Genomic DNA, 27548 nt, shown 5'->3' with positions numbered 1-27548 from the left:
TTATGATCATGCGACAATATGTGGAGCGGTTAGAAGAATGGAGGAAGACTATGAAAGGTCTGAATTACCTTTTTTAATGCTTCCACATACCAATCAACCAGGTCGCTCATGTGCTGCACCAACAACATAAAGGACTAGGTGTCAGAAATAGCAGGGATACAACACTTCCAAAAATGGGGCTTTTGTCTAAGGGAGTTCAAAACAGTCAAGTAGATCTTCTTTAAAGAAAGTAAGAAAAGCACAAGAGACCACTTCATGTTGTGTTTGCTTTTTTTTGTCCTGTCAGTGTTTGCTTTCGTTAGATCTCAGGCAGAGGTGAATTATGACCTTTCATGCATTCCTCTTAGTTCGGTTTCTTTGATTTAGACATGCAAGCGTGACGGGGAGATTGTATGTGCTGAGGGGGGAATATACTGTGCAAGTAATTTATGAACAACAATACTGAAATGGTGCCAAAGAAAAAAGAGGTGCATACAACTATGTACAATTTGAAAGGCACTCTTAAATTGTAATTTTAAATGGTAAAACTAAAAATGAATAAAAATAATGAACTACTTTTACATGACTATAGCTGTTTATCTGCCGTAATTAATAATCTGCAAATATATTCATTTGCTATATTCTATAATTTTCCTTTAGAATATTTTGATGCAAAAAATATATTATACTGCGAAGAATGTTTTCTTTCTTTAGTAAAATATTCAATAAAAAGGGAAACTTAAGAGCTTATTAAAGTTTTGAATCAGTTCTAAAACATTATGATTAATTATATAAATATAAGAATCTAGTAATTTTGAAATTTAAAATTCCATTAAAAATATTGGAGTTTTTTTATTCTTTTGCTACGTCGCTAATGTCTTTAAGGTTATAACTACTTAAAATATCATTAAGGCGTGGCTAAAAAGTCTTAAGGTTGCACTAAGACTTATATTAATAAAAACAAAAGCATTATTATTTATATTTAGGCATATAAAAACACTGAAAATATGACATTAAATCATATATGAAATTTTCTTTTATTATAAAAATATTTTGGCTATCAAAGGGCATTCAATAGCGTGGACAAAAAAAGGTTCAATTCAAAGAGTTCTTCAATCTATTATGGAGTAAATAAGGGACTGAAGAACAGAATATCAGTAATATTCGACAAGAACTAAAGTTTGATAAGGGAATGACAAAACTATTTTATGGATAATTGAAATATTCTTTATTTGTTTTCAGTGATAACATAAGATATTTTAATTTTTTGCATTGAGTTTATCAAAAACCATATAAGATGTTCGAATAATTCCTTGGGTCGAAACTTGATTAATATATAAGAAAAAATAATTTTAAAGATAATTTATAGATAATATATTATGGATATATTTACAATGCAAAACATTTTAGATTAAGAACTATTCCCCGATTTTACGAAAAAATTATTTTATTTGAAGCTACCAGCGTTATTTAGGTTCTCATATAAGATATTACACAATTAAGGAGAAAGAAATGATATTGATTAGTTTCCCAATCGATATTACCAATGGTGATATTTATGGAGACATTCATTTCTCTAAAAGACAACTAATCTTAATAAATCCTCCACAGATGAATATTAAAGTTATCGTTATCGATTTATTCTATACTAAAACTCGTATTAAGAAATTGCTATTCAGTCCAAATGAAAAGATTCCACTGTATAATTGTAACATTTTAATTTTTTTTTTAATTTTCAGATATATGATATATCTATTGAGAATACAGTTGATATTAGCCTTTTTCAAATGTTGCATAAAATTCAAATACAAATTAATAGATTTTTTAAATTAAAAAAAAATGTTTTTAAAGTTGGAATGTATGTTTTCTTAATATCAATTTAGGACAAGACATATTATTTGGATTTGGAAAATTTTCTATTTTTTCGGCCAACCCAAAAGCATTCAATGTGGAAAGCAAAAGCAGCTAAAATATGCCTAATATACTGTAACGCGATTTTGTGATTTTAATACAATTGAATAAGTCTCATATAGTGCAGAGCATTTGAATTATAATGAATGTATTAAATGTAAATAATTCGTAAATAATAAACAATTTAGGGATAAAAATCTATGCTCATATATGGTTTTTGAGCAAATTAATGCAAGAAAATGGAATTATTACCGCTGAAAACAATCAATCATATTTTAATTACAGCCGATAACTTCTGGAAATGACACAGATTTTTCCCCTGGAGTTCTTCCCCTCATATCAACTCATATATAAAATTATAATTATATATTTCAGTCAATTATTATTTTCCTTGATTTTCTGATATTTTCTAAATTAGTTAAATACAACATTTTCGAATAATTTCTTAATAATATATCAATTAATTTAATAACCTCAAGAATAAGGCATTTTTTCGAGAAAAACTTTTTGATATATAAATTAAGTAATAAGAAAAAAAATAATGAAATATGTGCATTATTTAGAATCCATTCTCTAAAAATGAACATGCTGGAATTTAAGTTCTTTGATGGCATGTCAAGCAAACTACAAGCAAACACTGTGAGATCTGTGGTTATTTTGATTCTGTTTATATTAAAGGGCTCAAACCAGTGGAGGCATAAGATCTTTATTAGTCAATACTTTAAAATTAAAGATGAAATTTTCTATTTCTATAAATAAGACATTATACCTTTACGTAAGTTCTTTCAGTATCTATGAGTTCCATTATAACTTTCCTTAACTTTTCACCATCAGACAACTGCCTCGATGGTATGAAAGGCATGTTAGTTGAACCAGTACTAACAGTACTTGCACCTCCTAAGCTAGAACTGCGTCTTTCCAAAGGAGCTCGACAATATTCTGTAACTGTATCGGCAGTCTATGTAAAGAATAAAATAATAGTAGTTAGATTTTTGAAAAGTTGATAAAATATTTAATTTTTTTTTGTGCATTTAAATATTTTTATGATTTAAGGAATTCATGAAAAAAAATTTATCTTTTAAATTTTTTATAAGAGAAATATATCTAGCATATGTTTTGACAATTAACAATTTAAAGTCTGCTTTCCTTTCTATATGTATATATTTAGTGAAATTTCTATCAACAGTACTTGTAATTAATTACAAATTAAGCAGTACTTAAATTTGTATACAGTACCGAATATACAGAATTTAAAAAAAAGTTATTTATTTATTTTTTACAATTAGTGAAAAAATTATTTAACCATCTAACTGTTTCGAGCTCTTCGTAAAATGCGTATCTAACTTGTTGTAAAAATATGTATATTATATAAATATATAAATAATTAAACAATTATTATATAAATGTAATAATTGTTATTGAATAAACTCGTCATAATGAAAAATGTTGTGCTTTTTCCATAATGAGCACGCTCTTCAAAAACGGTTAACTGGTTATCATTAAAAAAGTTATCCTAAATACAGTTGGAGCACATAATAGAATAAAAGGTAAATAAATTTAAAATTATATCATTGTATATATAAATATATAAGTTCAAAGTTAATTATATTTTAGAATGCTTAAGCAAAATGTATCAGTTAGTAATCAAATTAACCCTTTATCTACCAGCAGTCCTTCTACAAATAATTTAATTTGAAATTATTTTAATTTGGAAATATTCTAAATGATATCTTACTTCGAAAGAGATGCAAGTATATTTATATGTCAATTTTTCTTTATAAATGTCTTAGCATCAAAAATTCTTTTAATGAAACTGATCGACTGTCAAATATTTGCTTAGATTCTATTTTAGAAATAAATTTTTTTTGTGACTCAAAACAGATTTATCTGCTTTATTAAGCAGTTTTCAAAAATGTTTATAAATGTCTCATAAAATTGTATGATGAATGTTTCAATACTTAACTTTATCATTTAAATACATTTATAAAGAAAACACCTCAATAAATTTAGTAAAGAAATTTAAAAGAATCATGTATCTCAGATAAAACTGATTCAGTTCCATGGTAGATAAAGGGTTGAAATGAAGCAACGATTCACTTTTACCTTTCTGCATGAATCTTCAATTACCTTCAAGATACTATCGATCTGATCGACCGAGAGAGCTGAGGTGTCGGCATTCGGAACTGGAGACGGTGTAGGCCGACCAGAGGTGTCTGGGGACCTCTCTATCGAGCCTGGGGAAAGGAAAAGAAATAACGATAAAAATGTTTTTAAAAATTTTAGTTTGGAAGAAATAAATTGAAAAAAACCAAGTATCGGAAAATAAAACACTACTAAGTATTGTTTGTAGCTGCACATTATATAACCCTATGCTGTAGTGCATCGAAAAAAGACATGCCCGGGCACAATATTTTATTTTTTTACTTCAACTATTATCAATGGGTTAATAAATGTAAACACCACATGAGCATTACATTTTTTGCAAGGTCATCGAACCTAGTGTTAAAAAAATAGCATAAACACATTAATATTTTGCTTCTGTGGCACTCCAACATCTGCTTTCAGATTGTCAACCATTTGATCCCTGCATCTCTGTCTATGTATGACCAGAAATTTCCAAATGGGTTTTCAGGAGCTAATTTTTCAATTCTCAATTCATCTACGAGATTTATATTAATAACAAATATAATTTTTATTCTTACCTCATGTCGAAAATTTCTGAACAGAACAATACACTACTAATCCACTTCACTTTATTATTCATATATCGCAAAATTCCTTACTTAATTTTCAATTTTTAATATTTATTTAAATTTTTTATAATAGTAATTTAAATTTGAAACTGTTATCAATCACTTAAACGTTAAGTTCATCAGATCACTTTTGTCTTTCGATTAATCAGATCGAGCGGTTAATCGATTATTGAGTAAATTAAGCAGCATAAATTAGATTAAGAAAAAAAGTAATTAAAACGGGTGCCCTTTCCGAGTAGCTAATACATGGAATGCTATTCGTGTTAAATATATTACAGATGTGATATCAAATGAAAATTAGACCATAAGGCTATAGTTTTATATCCTATGGCTGACTTCAAATGGATTATGTAATATTTCATTTTAAGTAATAATTTCTATTTTAAGTTATAATTCCTATTTTAAGTAATAATTTTTATAAAAATAATTTCTTTTTAATTCATTTATATGAAATAACAGGAAATAATTTTGATTTCTCTTCGTAGCTATGTTAAGTTCAATATGTCAAAATTTCTGAATTGTTTTCTATCGATGCGAGAAAAAAATATTACTAATTAATGAGAAAAATTAATGCACTAATGTATCTCATTTATGAGGAAAATATATTGTAATTGTTAAAACGCATGATAATTAATAAAAAAATACTCTTATCATTGCAATAAAAATCATCAGTGGCAATATTTATTATGAATAATATCTTTCTTAATATTATTCAAACAAAATAATGAGAACTAAGAAAATTAGTGAATAATTAGAATTTATTAATAACTTTTATACTTATATTTAAAATATAAAGGCATTTATGAATAGTTTTATATATTTATAGATAAAATATAGAAACATTTTTTTGAGAATTTATACCGATTTTTCATTAAAATCAATGATTATGATATGATTTCTGATGAATTTTAATTGCTAATAACTTATAAATTTCTATTTTCATATGACCAATTATTTCTGTATTTAATAATTAGATTATTTCTCTAATTTTAATTATTTTTTACATTTTAATTTTTTATTTACACTTTATTTATATAACTATTATGGAATCTTGAATATAATATTTTCTTAATTTTACCATTATTTTGTACCTATAAAAATACAATTAAAATAAGAGATGAACTGTTAATTAAATTCTGAACGTATTAAAATAATGCAGTGTGATCGGAAATATATCCTTCGAAATCTCGAAACTTCAGCACATATCTTTATAAACATTAAACAAACTATGTGAAAAAAAGCCAATACCACCAGCATTACACAAATTGCAACATCGTCAGTCTCGTTTTCTCTCATCTAGAAAACTAGATACTCACTTGACTGTTGTGATTTGAGCAAATTGCCTCCCTCCTTGCACCACATGGGGGATGGAACTATGAGTTTTCCAATCATGTCCTCCGAAATGACTGAATCGCCCGGCGGCGGAGGACACACCAGGGACTCAATGTAGTCGTCCGTCGTGGTTCTCATGGCACTGGCCAGATCTGGTGGCTCCGTCCGAGAAGATCGCATCATCATGCACAGAGACAGCTCTTCTTGTAACACGCTTTCGATGTACATCATGTCCAAGTCACTGACTATGGCGCCATTGATCACCATGATTTCGTCGCCTTTCATAAGCCCTAAAAAAAAAAAGAAAAAAAAAAAAGGCATTTTTTGTTTGTTATTGTAATGCCTTTTCAGTTTGAAAATCAAAAGTGAATTAAAAATATTATATTGATGATTGTCAGAATATTGAATGAAGGATATAAAGCCCTTAACTTCATCGTTGCGAAAAAACATTAGACTTGAAGTTCATATTATAGTTTTGGTTACAAATTAGCCAAAGATTTCCATAAAATGTAGGGTTAAATTTAGAATGTCCATTTCATTAAAAGGGTCATTTCTTTGTAGAACTGGTGCTTCGAATGTATCTTAGATTTATACACACAATACTGATAATAAACACAAACTTGATTATAAAAGAAAGGTTTAATTCTTTATAGTCTATGCTGAGTAGTTTTGACTCAAACTTACAAATAAAATTCAATTAAAATACTTGAAATGTCTATAAAACGAAAAAGTAATTTAGCGAGATTGAAGTAAAAAAATGTTGGAAATCATAAGGAAAATGGCATTTTCACAATTAACTTAAACATTTTTTGAAATTGTCTGTTCCTGGTCTTTTCAAAGCAAATTTTTTGGAGAAATAGTCTGAGTTACTAAGGTCATACTGGACAGTAGAAATCAAATAGAAATGTTTTTCACCAATTATTATGCATCTACTATATAAAGTCAAAAAACAGACACAGCAGAATCATCTTACCTTGTTGATGAGCTAGACTGCTTTCTTCTACTCTGCTGACGTAAACACAGAGCTCATCTTGGTGGTCAACATTCTCAACTAATTCTGCTTCGACGCTGAAACCGAACAGCTGTTCGAGACTGTGTCGGCTAAGTTCCACTTGGTATAATACTTTGGGACATACTTCTAGTACTTCGTATTGCTGCAAAAACATATCGAGATTAATTAATGATGATTTTAATTAGTCTTACAAGACTGAATAAAAGATTCATAATAATGGTATGTTTTTTATTATCATTTTAGGGTAACAAGTTTGTCTTTTTTAAACTATTAGTATTCCTGATCATTAAGCATTAACTTTTATGATAATTCCATATAGTATATTTTAAAAATTAGAAATCAAGACTAAATAAGTTAATATTATGAGGATTTAATATTATATCAATTAGAAGAATTAAAAATATTTATTATTCTAGTCACTTAAGTTTCCTGATTTAAATTTTTATTTGTTATTATAATCAACTCCAAGAAGAAGCATAAAAATAAAATTCTTTCAATCCTTTTCACAGCATTTTTAATGTTTAGCAAAGTAAGAAGAACTTTTTCAGCATGGAATCAGTAATTTTTTGCTGCATTTAACAGGTAATAGCCTCTTACTTTAGAAGTTTAATTCTTCTAGGGATAATTTCCTAACAGATTATAGGCTTTATCGTAGAAAACAGAAAATAAAATATGTTTTGTTTAGTAAATAATGGCCTTTCCAGAATCGGCAGAACCTATGGAACCTTGAGACCGAAAACACACACTTTCAAGCCTTTTATTGAATTTTGGTGTTCTTTCTGAAATCTCCGGTACGATGTTATTCCAATTTGATTACATATGGATATTCTCGAATAACTCCTAAGTATATACTTTTTAAGCATCCAAAACCAGCTTGAAGCCCTTGTGGTGATAGTTCAACAACCCGACTTACTTTGATTGGATGACAGTCACTGGACTCCTAATGTCTTAAATATTTTGACTCAGTTGTTCACTGTCTTCCGTTTTTAATTGGACATAAACCACATTTTAACATTTTCCTTTATTTAAAGGAGGCAGGTTTAATCAAAGAAATTTCAAACATTGATTTCTTCTTATCATTGCTCTTAATTATTAATTGCCTTTTTTAATATTTGATTATAAATTTATTATTTGCATAGTTTAAAAACGTAGTATTGAGGTTTTCACCAAGTTACGGCACAACTTATTCAGAAAATGGATCTTTTTCTAAGATATTACTCACTATTTAGTAAAGATTCATAAAGAAATACATAATTAAACATTGTTAAAATAAATAAGTTGTACATTTTTAACATTTGCCGTTCATTTATGGAAGTAGTTAAACAGAAAAATTGAGCAAGAATTTTCTTTTACATTTTATGAGCAAGAAAATAAGTTTACTCACATTAATTAAGTTTTCTATAAGTTCATTTCTTGGAGGAACGAAATATTCATCAACATCTTTCCTCTTTTTCGCTCTAAGGAAATGATCGTTAGGAGAAAGCTGTTTCTTTCCGCAGGCACTCCAGAGAACTTCTTCTACCGTCATATTGTCTCTAACATTTAGAGACGTTGTAGATACCGTCTGCAAAAGACATTCCTCGGCTTATTTCTCGTATTCATTTACACCCATTCATGTAATAAATTTATTCATGTGTTCTGTACTTCTCTAGGAAATTTCTCCATGAAAACTGGTTCAAAATTATTTATAGTAAATGTTATTAATTTGTGGAATATAACTGCATTTTATAAAAATTATATTTTATCTTCTGATGTATGCTCTTCATACACTAGATATAATCGCAAGATGTAGAAACGTAAGGATAACTCATATGATAATCCAAAACATATATGTTCATACCTAATGCAAAGAAACGCATCAAATAAAAGAACAGATTTATTCAATGCATATTTTAACTTCTCATCTGTGTATGTAATATATACCTTGCAGTTTTTCGACTTATTGCTTGAATAAGAGGGAATTTTTCATCCTACAGCTGTTGCGATTACCGTGTGTAGACAATCAGTCCATTTTCTTTGCATCCCGCGTTTTTCGCTGTTTAGAATGTTTATTTTTATAATTACAGATTTTTATTATATCACATTATTATCGTGTAACGTATAGTATCAGTTGACTTTGTTTGAAAGATATTTGAACTTATTTGCAAACATCGAATCTAAATAGTGATTTTTAAAAGTTACGCTGTCAGAGAGTTAAAGATTGAGCCTTAATCAAGATAAATATCTATTCTTCGTGGAGAACTAGAAGATTCTGATGTATTAATGAAAGATGATCAAATGATAGAAAAAGAGATATTGCTATCATATTCTTTTATGTTACTAATTCAAGGACATTTGTTTTTAATTAATGATTCCAGCCACTTCCTCCCAATGATATCTGTAAAATTTTGTTGAAATTAATACCTTATAATTGGGAAAAGAATTCTTGAACTCAGCTTTTCTAAAAGTATAGGAGAAATTACTTAGACAAAATCTTAAAAATAAAGGAAATGCTATAAAATTTCTCAAAAAATATCAATGAAAGTTTTTAAATATATATGAATTATATGTATTTAATATGCATAATATATATATATATATATATATTATATGAAATATGTATTATATAAATTATGGATATGTTTTTATGCATCATATAAAAGTTACTATTGCACCATTCGTAATAATTATATTCCTATATATTTATTCATTGATGTTGAATAACTTAATATTATTTTATTGCGAATATTTATACTGCATATACTCTATGTTCATAATAGAAAATTACTTATACAATGTTTTGGTTAATTATTTCAAACATTATTTAGAGGAACACGAAAAGAATTCTTACTTGGTTGTCAGGAATTTGTATTTTTATTGATCTTTCAGGCATTGAAGGCAAGTCTAAACTGCAACTTGATGTTGTTGAGAGACTAAGAGACCGTCTGTAAAAAAATGTTACGTTATTCTGTTATTATCAAGGCTAAATAATATAGATTTTAATTTATAGATAGAGGCAGAAAAAAACGTAAAAAATAAAAGGTTCACATTTATTTCACAAGAATGAAGCGTCACTTGAATGATTTAAAATGAAACTGGAAGCAACAGCTCAATAAAATGGAACTATTCAAAATGTAGCTGTGATGCTCACTTATGAGAAATTACTGCTTTTGTCAAATAATTCTATTGCTACAACTATCCTAACATCAGATTGTTGACTGATTTCATATTATTTGTAAATTATGTGATGAAAAAAAATAATTCAAAACATCATGCACGGCAAACCATTAGATATACAGCTACTTCATTTGTCACATTGTTTCTTGGAAGTTTGATGCATGTTAAGAAAGAATTTTTCTGAATTTTATTCTTAATTGATAATTAACAAAAATTTTAACGCTTTCTTGCAATAAATACAAAAATATAATATTTACTAATAGCAGTTAAGCAATTATAAATACGCATTTTAAAATTAAAATAACGCTTTTTAGTTGTACTAATTTTGTTCTCATATAATTTCTCCGTTTTAATAAATATTTGTATAATATTTATTAAAATGTAATAAAATTAGTATTTCCTTATTTTACGACAGTAACTTTCAATGTTTTATCCTCTAGATTGATATTCATACTGCCAAGATGCTATTAAATGCATTTTTATGTGTATATTGTCGTTATTACAGAATTAAAAGCAAATTTAAAAAAAATAAAATAAATACGAACAAATCAAGACAAAAGCATTATCACGTTATAATGTTTATTATTCTTTATTTTCCTTTAATTAATTATATGTTTATACTATAGCAATTTAACAGTAAATAATAAAAGTTTACAGTTATAGATCAGGCTATTAATAATAGCGTTGCCATTAAAGAGAATATTAATCTAAGCTCAATAAATCTTATTATGAAGAAATTTTTCAAAAACCAATTGTAAAATTAATTAAAATATAATTCTAATAATTAGCATACTGTGATGAAGCAAAGTAAAGATAACTTTAAAGAATTTGTTATTTGTCTTCATGCAATTAAATCAAATTGAATTTTTAGTTCTGACATCATCTTACAGAAATAATTTCGTCGAGATTAGATTAGATTTTAATCATAAAATCATGTATAATTAATCTGAATTTGAAACATGGATATTCTTATAATGAGAAACGAGACTTTACTTTGGTCATTTACCAAATAATATCACTTTACGTTTCTAAAAATCAATAAATATTTTATAAAATGATTTCTGATTTTGAAGATAGTTTACGCTTTAAAATATAGCCAAATATCAAAAAATTTCATATAAAAGTTATACTTTATGAACTTTTATTCTGATACAGATTTAAGTATAAATATGCATATTGAAAATCTTGTTAAAATATATTTTAACAAGATAATAAGTAGAAAATAATAAGTAATATTTTGTCAAGAAAATAAGTTTAAACAGTATTCCCATAGCTGTGGCAATTTAAAGATGGGATTCTTTGGGGATGGATGGGATTTAAAGATGGGATGAGTCATCATTTGATCACAGCTTAATATTATAAGAGCGGCTTTTAATTATATTCGTGTCATTTTAAAAGGCACGCAAATAAAATGAAATTTCCCATAAATTACTTAAATACTTTTTTTTCCATTAAAATAGTGAGAAGTCTTGCTATTTTAGCAACAACAAATTTCAATGATTTTTTTTTTTTTTTTGTAGATTATTTGTTCCGAAAGATTTCCTTTGTTCAATGAATTTATTAAGGGGCTATAGGACTTTTAACATCTAAAACAAACCTCGAACAGTAGTCAAATGTGATTCTCCCTAACTTATGAAAAAATTCTTAAGATATTTTATCACAATTTTGTAAGACATTTAGCTTCATAATTATGAATTTTTTTTCAGTCTATGAAATAATATTCATTAATTAAAATATATGGGAAGGAAAAGAAACATGTTCCGTATAAATTGTCGCAGACAGAATTTGCTTGAAGGCAATGTTTCTCAGGAAATAAGCAACTTATACTAATTAATGTTACACCCATTTGAGTCCAATGAACATAATTTGACAATCATGTAAAGTGATGAATGTTTTAATAGACTTACTGAAGTTATTTTTCTTTTTATGTTGTTAAAACATGATAGTTTTAAAAAAATGTCGAGCATATTAGCAAGCACTGAAAAAAGTATAAATAATAATTCTTTGATTTTGATTGAATTTTTTTATTATGTGTCTATAAGAATACCTGAAAAATTTCATAATGATACGATAAAACATTTTTTTAAATCCTGCTTGGAGCTCTGAAAACGTAATTTTATGGAAAAATGTCTCTGAGGTAAACATTTTTGAGTGGAAAGTCAACAGTGACCTTCACGTTTTGATTATATCTTTTAAAATAATTAACGTACAATCATGCGCATTGCTAAAAAATATTCAGAAAGATTCTGGCTATTAAATGAAATCACAAAAAATTTAGAAAAATTAAAGGTTTAAAGTTCTTATAGCCCTTTAAAAGATATAAAATTAACCATCTGTTTTTTCATAAAATTCAAATAAACTGAATTACCTCCCACTGTTGGATCTGGAAAGGGACCGCCTTTTAGTCGCACCCCTTCCGGAGAGGAGGTTTGTGAGCAGAGAGGGACTCCGGGCACATATGTAGGCATGGAACGAAGAGACGGTGAACACTCCGAGTTTGTTCAAAGTGGACTTGGTAGCTTTCGATACATGCTGAAGCAGACTCTGAAAAAATTACCGCAGATCTTTTTAATGTGTTAATGCTCATAGTATGGCATGATACGTGCGGATTCCGAAGAGCTATATATAAGAAGTATTATAAAATTTTATTTTGCAAATTTAACAGGGTAGATAATTGAATCTATAGCTACAGAATTCTGCGTGAGCTTACTTCTTAAAGAATAATCTTCGCTCTCCAAGGAATAGGGGGGGGGGATAATGTAAAATAAGGGGAGTCGCATGGGAAGTAATGTATTAAAAGGATTTCTGAAAACTTTTTTAAGAAAATTTGATTAAAAGTCAGTCGAAATGTTTGTTTCCCTTTAATAATAGTGGAGCATCTTATTGAACTAAACTATTTTTATATCACTTGAAAAAATATAAAAAAAATATTCTTATCAATGATATCAATGCTATTTTTAATAATTTTTTCCTTAATTAAAATATTTTTAAATATATTTTACAATTATATTTTTCATTCTGTAACTGCGCTATTCACATGCGCGTTGTGATAACATAAAATGAATTTTCCGTGTGATATTATCCCTGATTTATGAGTAAAAGCGAATTTTGAAAATAAAGCAAATATAGACAAAGAAGTTAATACAATATTATGGTATGATGTTTGGTCAGTTAAAACATTATTTAATTTTTTTATTTAAAAAAGTGTTTATTGCATTGATGATAATAATGCGATTCTTTTATTGGCCTTTTTTTTAAATTTAAATGATGATGTTAAATACTGAAGCTCCATTAAATATATATAGTTATTAACTTGTTTAAAAGTGAGTAAAATTAATCAATTTCAGAAATTCAATCATTCAGTATTTAATATCGGAACACTGTAAAAATTTTAGTAAAATAACATAATGCTCTTTAGAAATTTTTAAAGTGATTCTTACGGGAAGAAATGCTTAAATGGTTTAATTTGCTGAAAAGGGTTAAAGAAACTTATGCATATGGTTGTAAAAACAAAATTGATTAACTTTTAACAAAGAAAACTCATAACCAATGTTTTGCTATAAATCTGTTATCAGCATTGAGATAAAATCTTTAAACTCTTCTCATGAATCAAATTGATTACTGTAAGACTTGCTACGTTACAGAATATTAACAAATATTTTGTGAGATATCCAGATTTAAATTCAACGAGAATAATGATTTTTTTTAATTTAGTAAATTCTAGGTGATTATGCTCTAATAAGAATTTGTGTAGAAGTTTTGATTATGAAGCGGTTTGCCAATATATACATTCGAAGGACAATTTTGAAATCACAACATATTGAAAATTTGAGAAAATGGGGTCAACTATATATGTGAATGTAATTTTTGCAATTTATCCGCTTATCGATCTGTATTTAGGAGCTGCCGTAAAGCACTCTTTTGCTAAATTTTGTCATAATCCCTCCTCGGAAAGTATTTCTGAGTTTAATTAAATGTACGAATATAATAAAATGTCTTCCACAGATAAGCAAAAAAGTCCCTGTTATAGTTTTTTAATATTTGTTATTTTAGATCATAATATAATTGCAATTTAAGCAGAGAAAAAGTTGGTAAAATTAGGCTGTATGGCAACATAATTTTTAAAAAAAATAAAAACATTCCAAATATATTTGTTGCATGATTTAATACATTACTATTATAAAAATGAATCAAATTGGCTATGAATAACATTGGATCTCCAATAATCCCTCAATCATCCGCCTGATGATTGCGCATGCAGATTTTCTTTTAAAACGAAATTTTATCTTCATTTTTTAACAAGCATTTTTATTAATACAAGTATTTTATTGATTTTTTAACAAGAAGTTTTATTGATTTTCAAGAAGTATTTTTATTGATTTTATTGATATTTATCATATTTATTGATTTTATTGATAGCACTTTTATTTTTTTTGAAACATCGATCCCCTATTCAAAACAACATATTAGTTTTGGTAGGAGATAATAAAACAATTCAAATAAATTTTAATATCAAAGTTATGCACTTTTATTTGTGTAGCCTTGTTCTCTCGCAATAATTTTCTAACAGTCGATATGTGATATATATGCTACACATTTAAATAAGCGAATTACGAAGACCCACCTTAGGATTAGGAAGCTCGCCGTTCTGCAAGGAGGACATGTAACATCGCAACCGGAATTGCTCACAGTGCAACCGTTCCATGTTCTCCTCATATTGACTAATCTGATTGTTGAGTTGCTCTTTGCTTTCCGCATCCGCCACAACAGTGAGCTGCAACTCAGCCATATGCTTCATCTTAAAATCCTGCAATGAAAATGTTTCGATTCAACTCAGTAAATAACGGAAGCAAATAATCCGATCAATATTAAAGATTTTAAAGGATTCGAAACTTACCGATTCTATTTCCTTTTCAAGGCGGAAAATCTCTTCCTGGAGCAAGTGAAGAGTTCCCGTCTTTCCCCGGTGTCTGGCGAAAGCAGCTGCGCATGCGCAGTGTATGCTGTTCACCCAATTCTCAAGCTCAACATGGCATGGGGCCTAAATATATGAAAAGAGAAATAACTTTAAACATAAAATGTTGAAAATAAAATTTTCATATTGAAGTTAAGAAATAATTCTTCTGATAAATTATCATCCTTGACTATTAGATAAACGAAGTTTGCAATATGCTCATATATTCCCAATTTATCATTAGTTTAAATAAAGATTCATTAATATCCAACATAAATGACAACTATTTATGTTTTTCTTTGCAAATATATGATTTCCATCTTTTACAAAAATAAATATACCTTTATATATTATACAGCTATATACAAGACATTATCTCCTACCTATTTATTTCCGCTTTTCTTTTATATATATATATTCACTCTTTTATTTACACGCATAGAAATTTGAAATAGATTTCATGAAATTTATATTTTTTTCAATTTTATTAAATAACAAGTTCTAAATAAATGCATTCCATATTAATAGTTTAAAAACGAGAGAGCTAATGTTTCGAACGGACAAGCTGGTGGCTAAAATCTGCTATTCTGTTGATTAAATAATATTGATTAATTTTTATATAACATATATAATATTGTATAGTTGTAAGATTTTTATATAATACAATTCCATTTCCAATTTTTTCTCAAGGTATAGATACAAAAAGATAGAACAATGCAAATGTTCTGTTTGTTGGTAATATTTTGAACTTCAAAAAATTGCAAATCATGGACAAACGAAACAGTCATATCAGAAACATAACAGCACGACATTTGACGAGCAACTGTAACTGCACAGTGAAGGGGTGTCCCTTTTCTTTCTATAAGATGGGCACTTAATTCAGAAATTAAACTGGAGCTTTGACTGAACTAAATCTATTAGTACCCTAACACTGATTCTACTAAATGGTTCAATATTTTAGAATGTAAAATTTACTAAAGCATATTCTGATTATTGTTTATAATTTTTTTTTTGAAATTTTAAAACTATACAAAAAAAAATGATGCTGTTGAAAATTATCAGCTACGTATTACTATGTTCAAAGTGTATGGAATTATTAAAATATTTTCCAAATATAAATTAATTATGCCATTTATCGCAGAGCAATTGAAGAGTATTATGTGGCTGAGGAGTTAAAGAAGGGTTTATCCAGTTCAAACATGTACAGAGCATGCACGTCGAGTTTAGACAGATTCAAAGCATAATGTAGTGACTAAAAGTTAAGGCATAAGTGCATCATTATGATAATATACAGATTCACAAATTCTTTCTGGTATCAAATTATATGTCAAAGCATTGTACAGTTATTAAGCAACTTATTTCTTTGCTTCTTCCTTCAGATAGAAAATTTGCGCAATAGGACCTTTCTCAAGTTCTTAAAAAGTGCAATGATTGGATAATTGGAGGAGGTGACAAAAAGAGGCTTGCAATCCGTATATACATCTTTGCATGCACGGTAGCACTAGTGCATAGTTGTACAGAGGAGATATTTCAAAGAAAACATCAAACAGGTTTTATTTGTAATTATTCTTCCATAATAATATGTTTCGAAAACTGCTTGAATGTTATGGTGTATTATATTAATAGCAATCCTAAGCTTGTTATACTTAAATAGATAATGTTTATATCATTTACAGACATTCACAAAATATTGTTTTAATTATAATCTTATTCCATAATTAATCGACTTTGGTCACCAGCTAGTTAGTCAGGACGATTGGTATGTTTATTTTCCTTTAAATCAATCAGATATTTAATAACAAAGATTTCACCGAACTGCCCATTAAAATAATGTTATTTTAATAATTCTATCATATGTTCTGTTTTTGTGTATGATCCTTCCTAATGGAGACCAATCCCATGTCGCCATCGCGGCATTAAATATGCAATGCACAGTTCATCTTTTTTCTGCAGTTCCCGTATAATGGGTTCATTTTTCTCGTCTTGTAAATTACATAGATATTAAACAGAATCCTTCTTCCTTAGCTTTCAACATTGTAAATAAATTATATAATGAACTAAATATAAATAAATTATTATTATATTACCCGGGATTAAATATATATAATGAAATAATGAAAATGGTTTAAATATCAGATCCATTGTTTGAATTTAAGCAAGAATGTATTTTTAAAAAAATTCCAAAAATTGAGTAAAAATTTTCACGAGTATTAAATTGATATAATCAAAATGATAATTTTTTGAATTTTAGGCCGATATAAAACCCATTTTTGTGCAATGATATTTTCAGAAGTTATCGGGGGAAAAAATCTAAAAATTCAGCTGAGTTTTTAACTAATTTATTCTGAATTAATATTTAAAAAAAATCATTCTAAGGAGCCTATTTCCAACTTCCAAATTTTGTAGCTGTAAAATTACCAATATTCGTTTCACAAGTGCCAACTTTTGAGAAAAAAATTACTGCAAGTGTGAATATATCTTAATCTAGTAGAATCAGTTCTGAAAGTTTTTTACCTAATTCTTATTCTGCATTTCGAGAATTATAACTATATGATAATACATTTTTCGTAATATTACAATATTTATTAATGCCAAAGTCCTAAATTAGAGATTATAAAATATCAATGACATTTTGCCTGGGCTGTTTCCAGTTTCTTTTCGATTTAGCGTCGATATTTTCCGAAAATCAAGTCTAAATATTGGTTGTGCTTTTAAGCTGGTATTTTAAAGAAATTTTTTCAATTAGTTTAATTTTTAAAAGGGATTTCAAATAAAAGAGTTTTACAAGAAGTAAATTAATAGACATATGTTTTTTATACAACGAACTACATGTACTGGACATACATTGCATAAACGCCATACTTTTATTAAGCTCGTTATTGAGTCCTAGAAAATTCAAAGATTTAATTATATATGCAGTATTAACGTATTGTCCTACGTTTAATTACTTTTGTGTGATATATATATATGTAATATATATTTAAAGAATCGGAACCAAGCATATTCATCTCTGAAAATTCCTTATTCACTTACTTATATTAATAATCTTGAAAAAGATATCAAGATTTTTATATAATAATAATGCTTCTTAAACTAACATTTTATGTACTATCAATACTTTCACTTATTCGTTATGTTTAAAATTTAGCGGAATTTTAACATAAAAGCTCATTTTTTTATTTGAATGAATCTTTCAATAGTATTTAAAGTATTATTTAAAAAGCATTGAACTTCCCAAAAATATCATAATTTAACGAAAGAAATGATACATTTATTGAAGTTAAACTAATTCCTTTATCATCTAAAGATCGATTGAATAGGATTTTTTTCTTCTTGAATATGACCTGACGTTAAGCATAAAAAAGCCTTTAAATTCTTATTTGCACTCAATTTTTTAAACCTGAAATCTAAAAGAGATCACAGCTTTCTGAAGAACCTACACAAAGTCATTAGATAAGCATTTACTAACAATTAAACTAGTGCTCTACTTTTTAATCTGATACAAATGCATTTTTATTATATAAAACATTTACATTTAACTTTAAAAAATATATTTAGATGAAAAGAATGAAATGAAATCATTCCAGAACATAACTCAAAGGAAAATTTCAAAGCGGTGGAAGAAAAATAAAATTCCGCAGCGCTCGCTCCCCAGAATCGAATGAGGTAATTCCTATTTGTAAAAGGGGAAAAGTCATTTATCCCAGAACAAATTGCCCTGTTACTGCAAGAAATGAGCGTTCCATCCCAAATTGAGCTGCATCCCCGTTGGACTTGAAAAATCAAGGGTTTTGTATGCCGGGATCAGCGCGTGTGAGAGGACTTGTTTGATCGATTGGTATGAGCTGGAGAAAACTGCGCAATATTTCGCGCAGGATTGTTGTACGTTAGAGATTACGATGAATGCAGTATATTTTCTTGAAGGTTAAGATTACTTCTTAACTGTATTCTTCTTCCAAATGTTTTACAGATAATGCCTTACCATATTTAATTTCCTATGCTCATAAAAAACATAATATCTTAGTCCTTAAATTTAAATGTTTTTGATTTTTTTTTTTATAACGAGAAGTTTAAGGAAACATATTTATTATTTAAATGATTTCATAATGTGAACAATTTTTCAGCGAAGCCCAAAATGTATTCCCATTTCAAAGCAAGGCAATGTATTACAGATAATGCCTTAGTGCATTTTAATTTCTGCGTCCACATAAAACATAATATCTTGATCCTTTGGTTCAAATATTTCTGCTTATTTTTTAAAAAGAAAATTTAAAGGAAAAATAATAATTGTTTAAATGATTTCATAATGTGAACAATTTTTCAGAAAAGCCCAAAATGTATTCTTCTACTAAAGCATGGCAATGTTTTACAGATAATGCCTTAATATATTTTAATTACTTATGCTCACAAAAAGAAATATAATTTATATTAGTGCTTAAGTTTAAATATTTCTAATTTTTTAAAAATATAAATTTACGGTAAAAATAATTATGATTTGAATGATTTTATAATGTGAACAATTTTTCAGAGAAGTCCAAAATGGGTATTCATATTTATGAAATCAAAATTCTCGGAATGAGAATTAAATCTATTCATTTTAACGCCTACAATTAAATGTGAAAGTGATCTATCCTAATTTTATGAATTGTAGTAAAAGCATTTTCCTGTTTAATTTGTAGTAAAAGCATGGACCATAATTAATTTTAAATAAAAAAAATCGACAGAAAACTCAGTTTCAAAAATTTGTAAGTCATAATTTTAAAGATACCGAAGATGTAACTTATTAGAAATTTCAATAAGGAACAAAATATTGTTTTAGATGTTGTTGTAAAGTTGTTTACTATTTTAGCTAAATATATTCATATGTTAGATTTTATTTCATGTATTATTGATGAAATTTTACAAAAAAAAGAGAGAAGAAGAACTGTTTTTTTTTTCAAGTATTACATAGAGGGATAAATATAAACAAGAATTTAAAAAGGTATTTTGGTCAGTGTAGAATGAATTTATATAGGTATAACTTAAAAATTTGGAATTTTATATAAATAGAAATTTTAAAAAATTAATAGGAATTTTAAAAAAGATAAAATCTATGACCTTAATTCTAATTTCATTTTTACATGAATATAGATGTTTTGGTTGATTCTTTTAGCAAGATTTAACTTTTTTCTAAATTGTATAATCATTAAATTATTTATTGGAAATAGAAAAATTTAAATAAATTTTTTAGGATCATTTCATTTTCTTAAAAATATGCACTTTGTTTCTACAATAAGCTTTACTTTTATTTCAGCATTGATGCTTTTTATATAATATTCCAATTTTTTCTTTTCGAAGAATATTAATATTTATGAGCTTTCAGATTTAAATTTAGAAGTAATTGTTCGCATACCAGTTATGTTTTAGGTTTTCACGAATTACACTTGAAATAAAATTAACTTCGTATCATTTATAATTACCTAATTGTGCAATACTTGATTATTTTCTTTTTCAATATTTGTGGACAACTATGAAAATTATAACTTTATTTTAAGAAGCATTTAAAATATATTGATCTTAACAGAAATTTAGAATAAGAAACATTTATATGAAATAGAAATTCGTCTAACTTTAAATATTTTAAGGGTAAATTATTGGAAGCAAAAGTTTTGAATGAAAAAAATAAGTACTTCAGTTTAAAATTTCAAGTGATTATAAACTCGGGTGAATGGAGTTTCATCAGTTATATAAGTTGGTAGTAGGCTTTCAGTTCTACTGTCTATAAAGTGCAAATAAAATTGCTCTCTTATTTAACATCCCCCAACAACAAACAAGTTACAATACATCATGAGAAAATGATTCAAAATGTGAAAAAGTCTTTTAATTTAATTTATTTCTTTTTCATCACGCCTAACTTAATTTTCAAATTAGTGAATTTAAAATTGAGCTGTGTTCCTTGATTTTTCTGAAGGAAAAAAAAATGCAATTGAATTCTAAATAAATAGAAAAAAAGTACTAGATATATAAAAGTATAACGAAAAATATTGTTTTATAATGTTGCATATACATAATATTTATTATATCTAAATAGACAGATAGCAAAATAGGTATAAATATTCAAGAAAAGTAACTTTACGACTTAATATTAAAAAAAATTGTGTTGCAGTTCTTTGTAATTTTTAAATACTAATTTTTATTAATGATCATTTTCCAATATCTTTATATGACGGATACAATTAAAACAGATACATTAACTTGATTCACTTTATAATAGAATATCTAACATCATTGAAGCATTTTCTGTAAAAAATTATGACATTTGGTCTTAGCATTTATAATATGTTGCCCAAAACTCTGTGATCTTTTAATTTAATTATGTTTCGAAAACAACATTTTTGCTTTGAAACTTAATGTTCTATCTTATTATATGTTTAGTTTTCTACATACATTATTAAAATGTAGCATACATTTCAAAGAAAATCTTCTAAACTTAAGTTGAATAATAAGTCATGTAAACTTTCTATTAACTATCGGTTTTTTTAAAAATTATTTTAAAAATTATAATTAATTCTCAAAGTTATAAAGAAAATTGATTAGCATTTTTTAAAGTGTAAAATTACTTATATTAAATTAATAAAATAGGAAATTTGGAACTCATAAGTTTAAAAATAAAAACAAATCTTAGAACAGAATAATTATTATTTTGAGTTTTCTCTTGTTTCTTATATAGCTATATCTTTTTGTTGATGATAAGGCACGGTGGTTTGCTGAAAGGTCACATTAACAAGAAGCACAAACAACACTTTTTATAAGATAAGATATTTTGCACAGTAAACTATTTAAATAAACTACATATCTTTTCAAATTCAACTTAACTGTCTATAAACGGCTTTTTATTAGTTCAAATGACCAATAATTTGATAAAATGATTAATAGTTAGTTAAAGTAATTAATAATGAAAATTTTGAACTGCAGGTATCTAAGATAATTTGTTTCTTATTCATTAAAACTAATAAAATAAAAAATAAACAAAAATTTAAGAAAAAATTAAAAAAATCATCACTAGCTTATGTTCAAAAGACTTAAGTGATTAGGAAGATAAGAGAAGATAATAAGCTATTCAGAAACTTATTTAACTAGCATTAATTTTTGAAATGACTTCTAAAATTATTGCGGCATGTTAACATGTTTTGTGATCACAGAGCTTCAACAACTTTGATACATTCAGGGAACACTATGAGCTACTTGATATTTGTAGCACCAAACTTTCATAGATGAGAATTCTTGAATCGTATTATTCGAATTTTCAATGACTTTATCTGATTCCATTTGATTTCTAATTATGAGGCTTCTGCGCAGAATAAGTTTATCACAAAAACTCAGTTTTTTTTTTCTATTTTATGTTTATTTCTTCGAATTTTTTACATTAATTCTTTTATTTAATAACTATGAATAATTCATCTGAAATACTTTTCGTATTATTTGTTGCAATAGAACGCTCTCCACAGCATTTAAGTTCGTGCAATTTAATTTGAACAACTCAATTATTTAAATCTTACAAACCAAAACTGGCAAAACATATAATTGTGTCAAGAATATGCGTAATACAAATTAAAAAAAAGATTTATGAATGAAATTTTTAAAATGGCAACAAGAACTTACTTGAAACAAGTAAGCATCCCCAAACGCCGTGCTGAGGCAAAAAATATAATCCCTTTTTGGATGTTCTGGTATTGGTTGCATGATCGCACCATCTACTATGATCAGATGCTTTGGAGCTGTGTCGATAGCCCGGTTGTCTCTGTTGTCGCAAGGATAGAAAAGCAGCGTTGTTCCTTTTAAGCAGACCCAATAGCCTTTCCAACCTCGTTTCCGAGCTAACTCGACCTGTTGCTTCTTTCGTAAGAGCCACTTCTTGACACTTAGAAATCTATATTGAATAAAAACAAATAGCAGAATTCGAAATAATTTCCCATATTCTAGATTGTTTACAGTTAAAATATGTTTTTGAGTTTTTTTTTTCTTTTGTCGCGTAAATGTAATTTGTGTTAAATGGGAGAAAATGTATTACTATATACATAATTCTGCATTATACGATATATTGAAGACTTTTTTTACTGTGAAAAATCTTTAAAATGATTTATTTATATGAGATTTATATGAGATTATTTATATGAAATCCATCTGGTACATACAAAGAAATCTTCAATAGAAATGATAACTCAGGTGGTAGGTGCTTAAGTAAATTAACAAAATGTATGGATTTTATTGAAAAAAATAAGATTTCAAAACATTTACTTTCAGCCCAAAAATTGATAATTAGATGAATCTTTCAGAAATGATTTAATAGACTAGATAGAATAATTTAATTTAACAGAAACAACATCCCGATTTGATAAATCGCCATCTTTTGTAGATGGTGTGAAAACAAATAAATATTTCATCTGGAAGGATTATGCAATATGTTGTTTTTAATATATGATGTTATTGTATGATTAGACCATTCTTTAGATATTCAGGTAAACATTTTTTCTGTGATTAATTAGTTCATTATTACTCACGTTACCTTAATGAATTCATCGTAACTATCTAGATAATTTAGCAATTATATATTAAATTTATTTGCAATAATTTTATTCTAACAACTTGATATTTTTTGTGGTTATTGAAATCTTACGCAAAAAAATTTAAGTTATTTCGCATTTAAGAGAATTAACAATATTTAAATAATGAGATCTCTAAAAATATTTAAACTGATTTTTTTATCAAAATTTATTTATCGCATTCCATGAGTAATCTAATGTCTAAGATGATCAAATTATTTCATATTGTATTTTATCTGTTATTTTTTGTTTCTTAACAAGAAAGCTAAAATATGTATGCAATAATTCAATAATAATTTGCTTCCAAATTTTTATGTATGCTCATAAGCAACATTTCAGAAATTCTCTATAAATTATTCAAACTCATTCCATATTGGTTTCAAGGATATTTATTGGAAAATATTTGTTTTAAATTAAAATATCTTATGATTTAATCCATTCTTAATTGTGCATGTTAAATCCGCAAATCCGCATCTGCATGTTAAATCCGTTATGCCAGACGTCCTCCCGCTGGTGTGGAGTGGTGTGGAGAGGGGGGTGCCAGCTCAGGTGTCGTCCTCGTCATCTGACCGCGGTTCAAAATTACGAGGTCCGTTCCAAAATAGCTCTAATGTTGCTTTACAACGGGACGTTAATGTAACTAAACTAAACTAAACTTGCAAAAACAATATATATTGTTGAAAAAGGTTTCTTAAAAAGTTACAATGAACTCGCAGAACAGCCACCTACCCTGCTTTCCTGACGGCCCCTGTGCAGTTGAATGAGGCAGCAGCTGACCCCGATCGAGCTCTGTAGGGAGAGTTTCTGGCTTCTCCATCTTCTTCCTCGCTCAAAGCAGTGGTCAGGGAAAGCCTGTCATCGTCCGAGATCTAAAAAAAGATTCTTTTATTAAACATATTGTACCGAAAGATGCATGCTAACAATTTATTTCACGCCCAAACTTCTTTAATCCATGAAAAGATTTTCATGTTGTTTTTCTGACCACTACAAGTGGAAATTCGCTTCTTAGGAACGTTAAATAATACAACAATTTGCAAGAAGATGTTAAAAAAAAAAAATTCAAATGAATAGGTACTCAAATCAAATGAAAGAAATTTACATTCGTAATTAGTAAATAAAATCTTATCCTTTAAAATAAGTATAAACATATGATAAATAATTGTCAATATAAACACAAAAATCTTTTTATCTGATCCAATATCAAGTAATTTGAATCTATTCTGCTAGGTAACAGATTCGAAATGGAATATTCTGAATTAATCATAAAGTAAGAAACTTTCTTTTTTCCCTTATTCCAAACATAACACCCCTCGATACACAGTTTCTTAGGTTATAAGGTTGGTGTATAAGTAAAGGTATTTGGTCTCCCATGTACATAAATAGAGAAAATCAAATGAAAGAATTTTACATTCCTTATTATAAAAATAAAATTTTATCCTTCAAAGTAAGTATAAACGAATGATAAATAATTGTTAATATAAACACAGAAATCTCTATTATCTGATCCAGAATCAGGTGATTAGAAACATTTCTGTTAGGTGAAAGATTTACTAAGGCATCTCAAATGGAATATTCTCAATTAATTATAAAATAGGAAACTTTCTCATTTTTTCTTATTCTATTCAAAACCCCCTCTACACACAGTTTCTTTGGTTATAATGTTGATATCTTATAAGTAAGTAAGGTATAAGGTAAATAAAGGTATTTGGTCTAGTATACACATAAATGGAGAAAAAAATTGAAGGTATATTAATGCAATAGAATCTGGTTAATTCGAGTGTTTTTAATTCAAATTCTTCAATCTTCCACTCAGGTTTTTTAATTTTTATCAAAATAATTTTAAAATATCTTCTGAGAATTTTTATTCATTTTACTAATTTGAAATTAAAATTAAAAACAGTTATAAATTATTTCTATTCCTGAATTGTTACCATTAGTCAAATTCCTTCATACTTTGTGTTTCAGTAATAGTAAGCGAATGATATTTAATGCTTTCATTTCTAAAGAACTTTATTGGAATACGAAGTATTTAATATAAAACACTAATATTAAAAAAATGTATTCGTTAGATGATGATTCTAACGAATTTATACTTTTCTGGTTTCTTTTGCATTTCTCTTGTACGATTGTTATAGACATGCAATAACTGTTAAAAGTACAACGTTACAATATTGAATACTACAGCATCGCATTAGATAATTTGCTTATAGAAGATGCTTCCCTTTGCGTGTTTACTAACATTATTTACCTTACTGAAATAATTTTTATATTTTAAGAATTATTAACTTTTTTATTATGTTTATTAAAATAACTTACTGCTAATTTATTAATAGTGTATCATTAATTAAAGCTATTATATAATAATAATTAATCTTTGGTCCTATTTTTTATTATAAATTGTTATTTCATTTGATGTACTCATTATTAGGACCAATATTTTTCAATCAGATTTTCGGATAAACCAGATATTTATTTTACTCCTTTAAGCTTCAAATTATTCAAATTTCATCCTACTAATGAATAAAACAACAAGAAAGATTTCAGAAAAAATACTTAAAAGGATTGAAAAGATTTTACATTGCATAAAATTCAACTGAAAGATTGAGTTCTGAATGTTAAGTGATGGAGATTACCCATTCTTAATAGATAAAGTGTTTTTAAAGAATGTCAAGTTTCTTTCCAATAAAAGAATATCAGAAATAAAAAATATCTTATCAATTCTTTTATACTATCAGCATATTAATATTTTGTGGAGGTGGCTTGGAAGTTTTATATTGTAGAACAAAAATCGAAGAAAAAATATTTTACTCCGATTTACATTATATCTGGGAAATTTCCCCCCCTCGATACAATATCATTAAAAATATTAAATTTGTCCACTTAATTTTATATTTTCTTTGTATTTCCTGTATAAATGTATATTAATATTTCATTAAATAACACATTTGATTTTAAAGTAAGTATGAAACATTTCTCATTTTTTTTATTTGTTATTGAGTACAATGATCTTGAAAGTTTATTGATGCATTTGTTAGTGTTTCTGCAGGACATTAAAAAAAGGTTGGTGATAAAAGTTGCGAATATTTATGATAATTACATTCTGAAACAAAGGGATAACTTTAACTGAAAAAGGAGTTTTCTGATGTACTTTAACTTTAGTACTTATTTTTCTGATAGTGCCTTAAAACTTTGATAGCAATTTTTTTAAATACAGAAATGCATAAATAATTATTCATGAAATTGAAAATTTTATTAAAAATTATCTTTGGCTTAGCAAGAAGAATAAAGTTTTATTATATTACAAATTCATTTTACTTTTTCAAAATAACTTATTACTTCTTTTATCCATTTATTGGTTATATCCATAAATTTTTCTCCAATGTTTAGATAATTATTTTGTGCTAACATAATTGTATCTTGAAGAGGATGATGAGTTAATATAAAAACAACAAAAACAAAAATATTTATTCAAACTAAATGAACATTGGAGAACGTTTTGGGGGAGACATGGGAATTTATTCAATTTCTATTTTATTCCATTTGCACATCATTTTATATTAATGATGTGTAAAATAAGAACTAAATCTTGCAAAAATTCTTTTTAAAATTAAACTGTTGTATCCCTTTTTCACTCATTTCATTACTGATTGATGCGATTGGTTCTGAAATCTAAAGCAGCAAAATACTAAAATTCATAAAAGAGATAGTTTTGCTTATATTAAGGAGCCTTCTAAGAATATTTATATTTGAAGTACTTTTTTGATACAGAAATAAAGCAAAATTGAGCAAGATGATGCTTTTTGATAGTGTTTATAGGTCAATGGATGAATAAATTTAAAAGGTCATTTAAATTTATTTATTGACTGTGG

General features: G+C 26.8%; 1 protein-coding gene across 12 annotated transcripts in view; it reads right to left on the bottom strand.

The window, feature by feature from the left end:
- LOC129968455 (protein still life, isoform SIF type 1-like) overlaps nucleotides 1-27548 on the bottom strand; it is a 145089-nt gene that overhangs the window by 21421 nt on the left and 96120 nt on the right. For 10 of the 12 annotated variants that reach the window (XM_056082330.1, XM_056082332.1, XM_056082331.1 and 7 more), the window contains 11 exons: nucleotides 24409-24548; nucleotides 22739-23006; nucleotides 15041-15184; nucleotides 14768-14950; nucleotides 12512-12687; nucleotides 9818-9911; nucleotides 8372-8551; nucleotides 6949-7129; nucleotides 5960-6265; nucleotides 3994-4124; nucleotides 2660-2848 (listed from right to left, as the gene is read on the bottom strand). In XM_056082330.1, coding sequence (XP_055938305.1) covers nucleotides 2660-2848; nucleotides 3994-4124; nucleotides 5960-6265; nucleotides 6949-7129; nucleotides 8372-8551; nucleotides 9818-9911; nucleotides 12512-12687; nucleotides 14768-14950; nucleotides 15041-15184; nucleotides 22739-23006; nucleotides 24409-24548 — 1992 coding nt within the window. The remainder of the gene's footprint in view (nucleotides 1-2659; nucleotides 2849-3993; nucleotides 4125-5959; nucleotides 6266-6948; nucleotides 7130-8371; nucleotides 8552-9817; nucleotides 9912-12511; nucleotides 12688-14767; nucleotides 14951-15040; nucleotides 15185-22738; nucleotides 23007-24408; nucleotides 24549-27548) is intronic. The other 2 variants (XM_056082334.1, XM_056082336.1) reach the window with 1 other exon arrangement.

Source organism: Argiope bruennichi, chromosome 5, assembly GCF_947563725.1.
Source record: "Argiope bruennichi chromosome 5, qqArgBrue1.1, whole genome shotgun sequence".
NCBI lineage: Eukaryota > Metazoa > Arthropoda > Arachnida > Araneae > Araneidae > Argiope > Argiope bruennichi.
The sequence above is the reverse complement of the archived record's forward strand: the minus strand, read 5'-3'. Positions and strand labels throughout refer to the sequence as shown.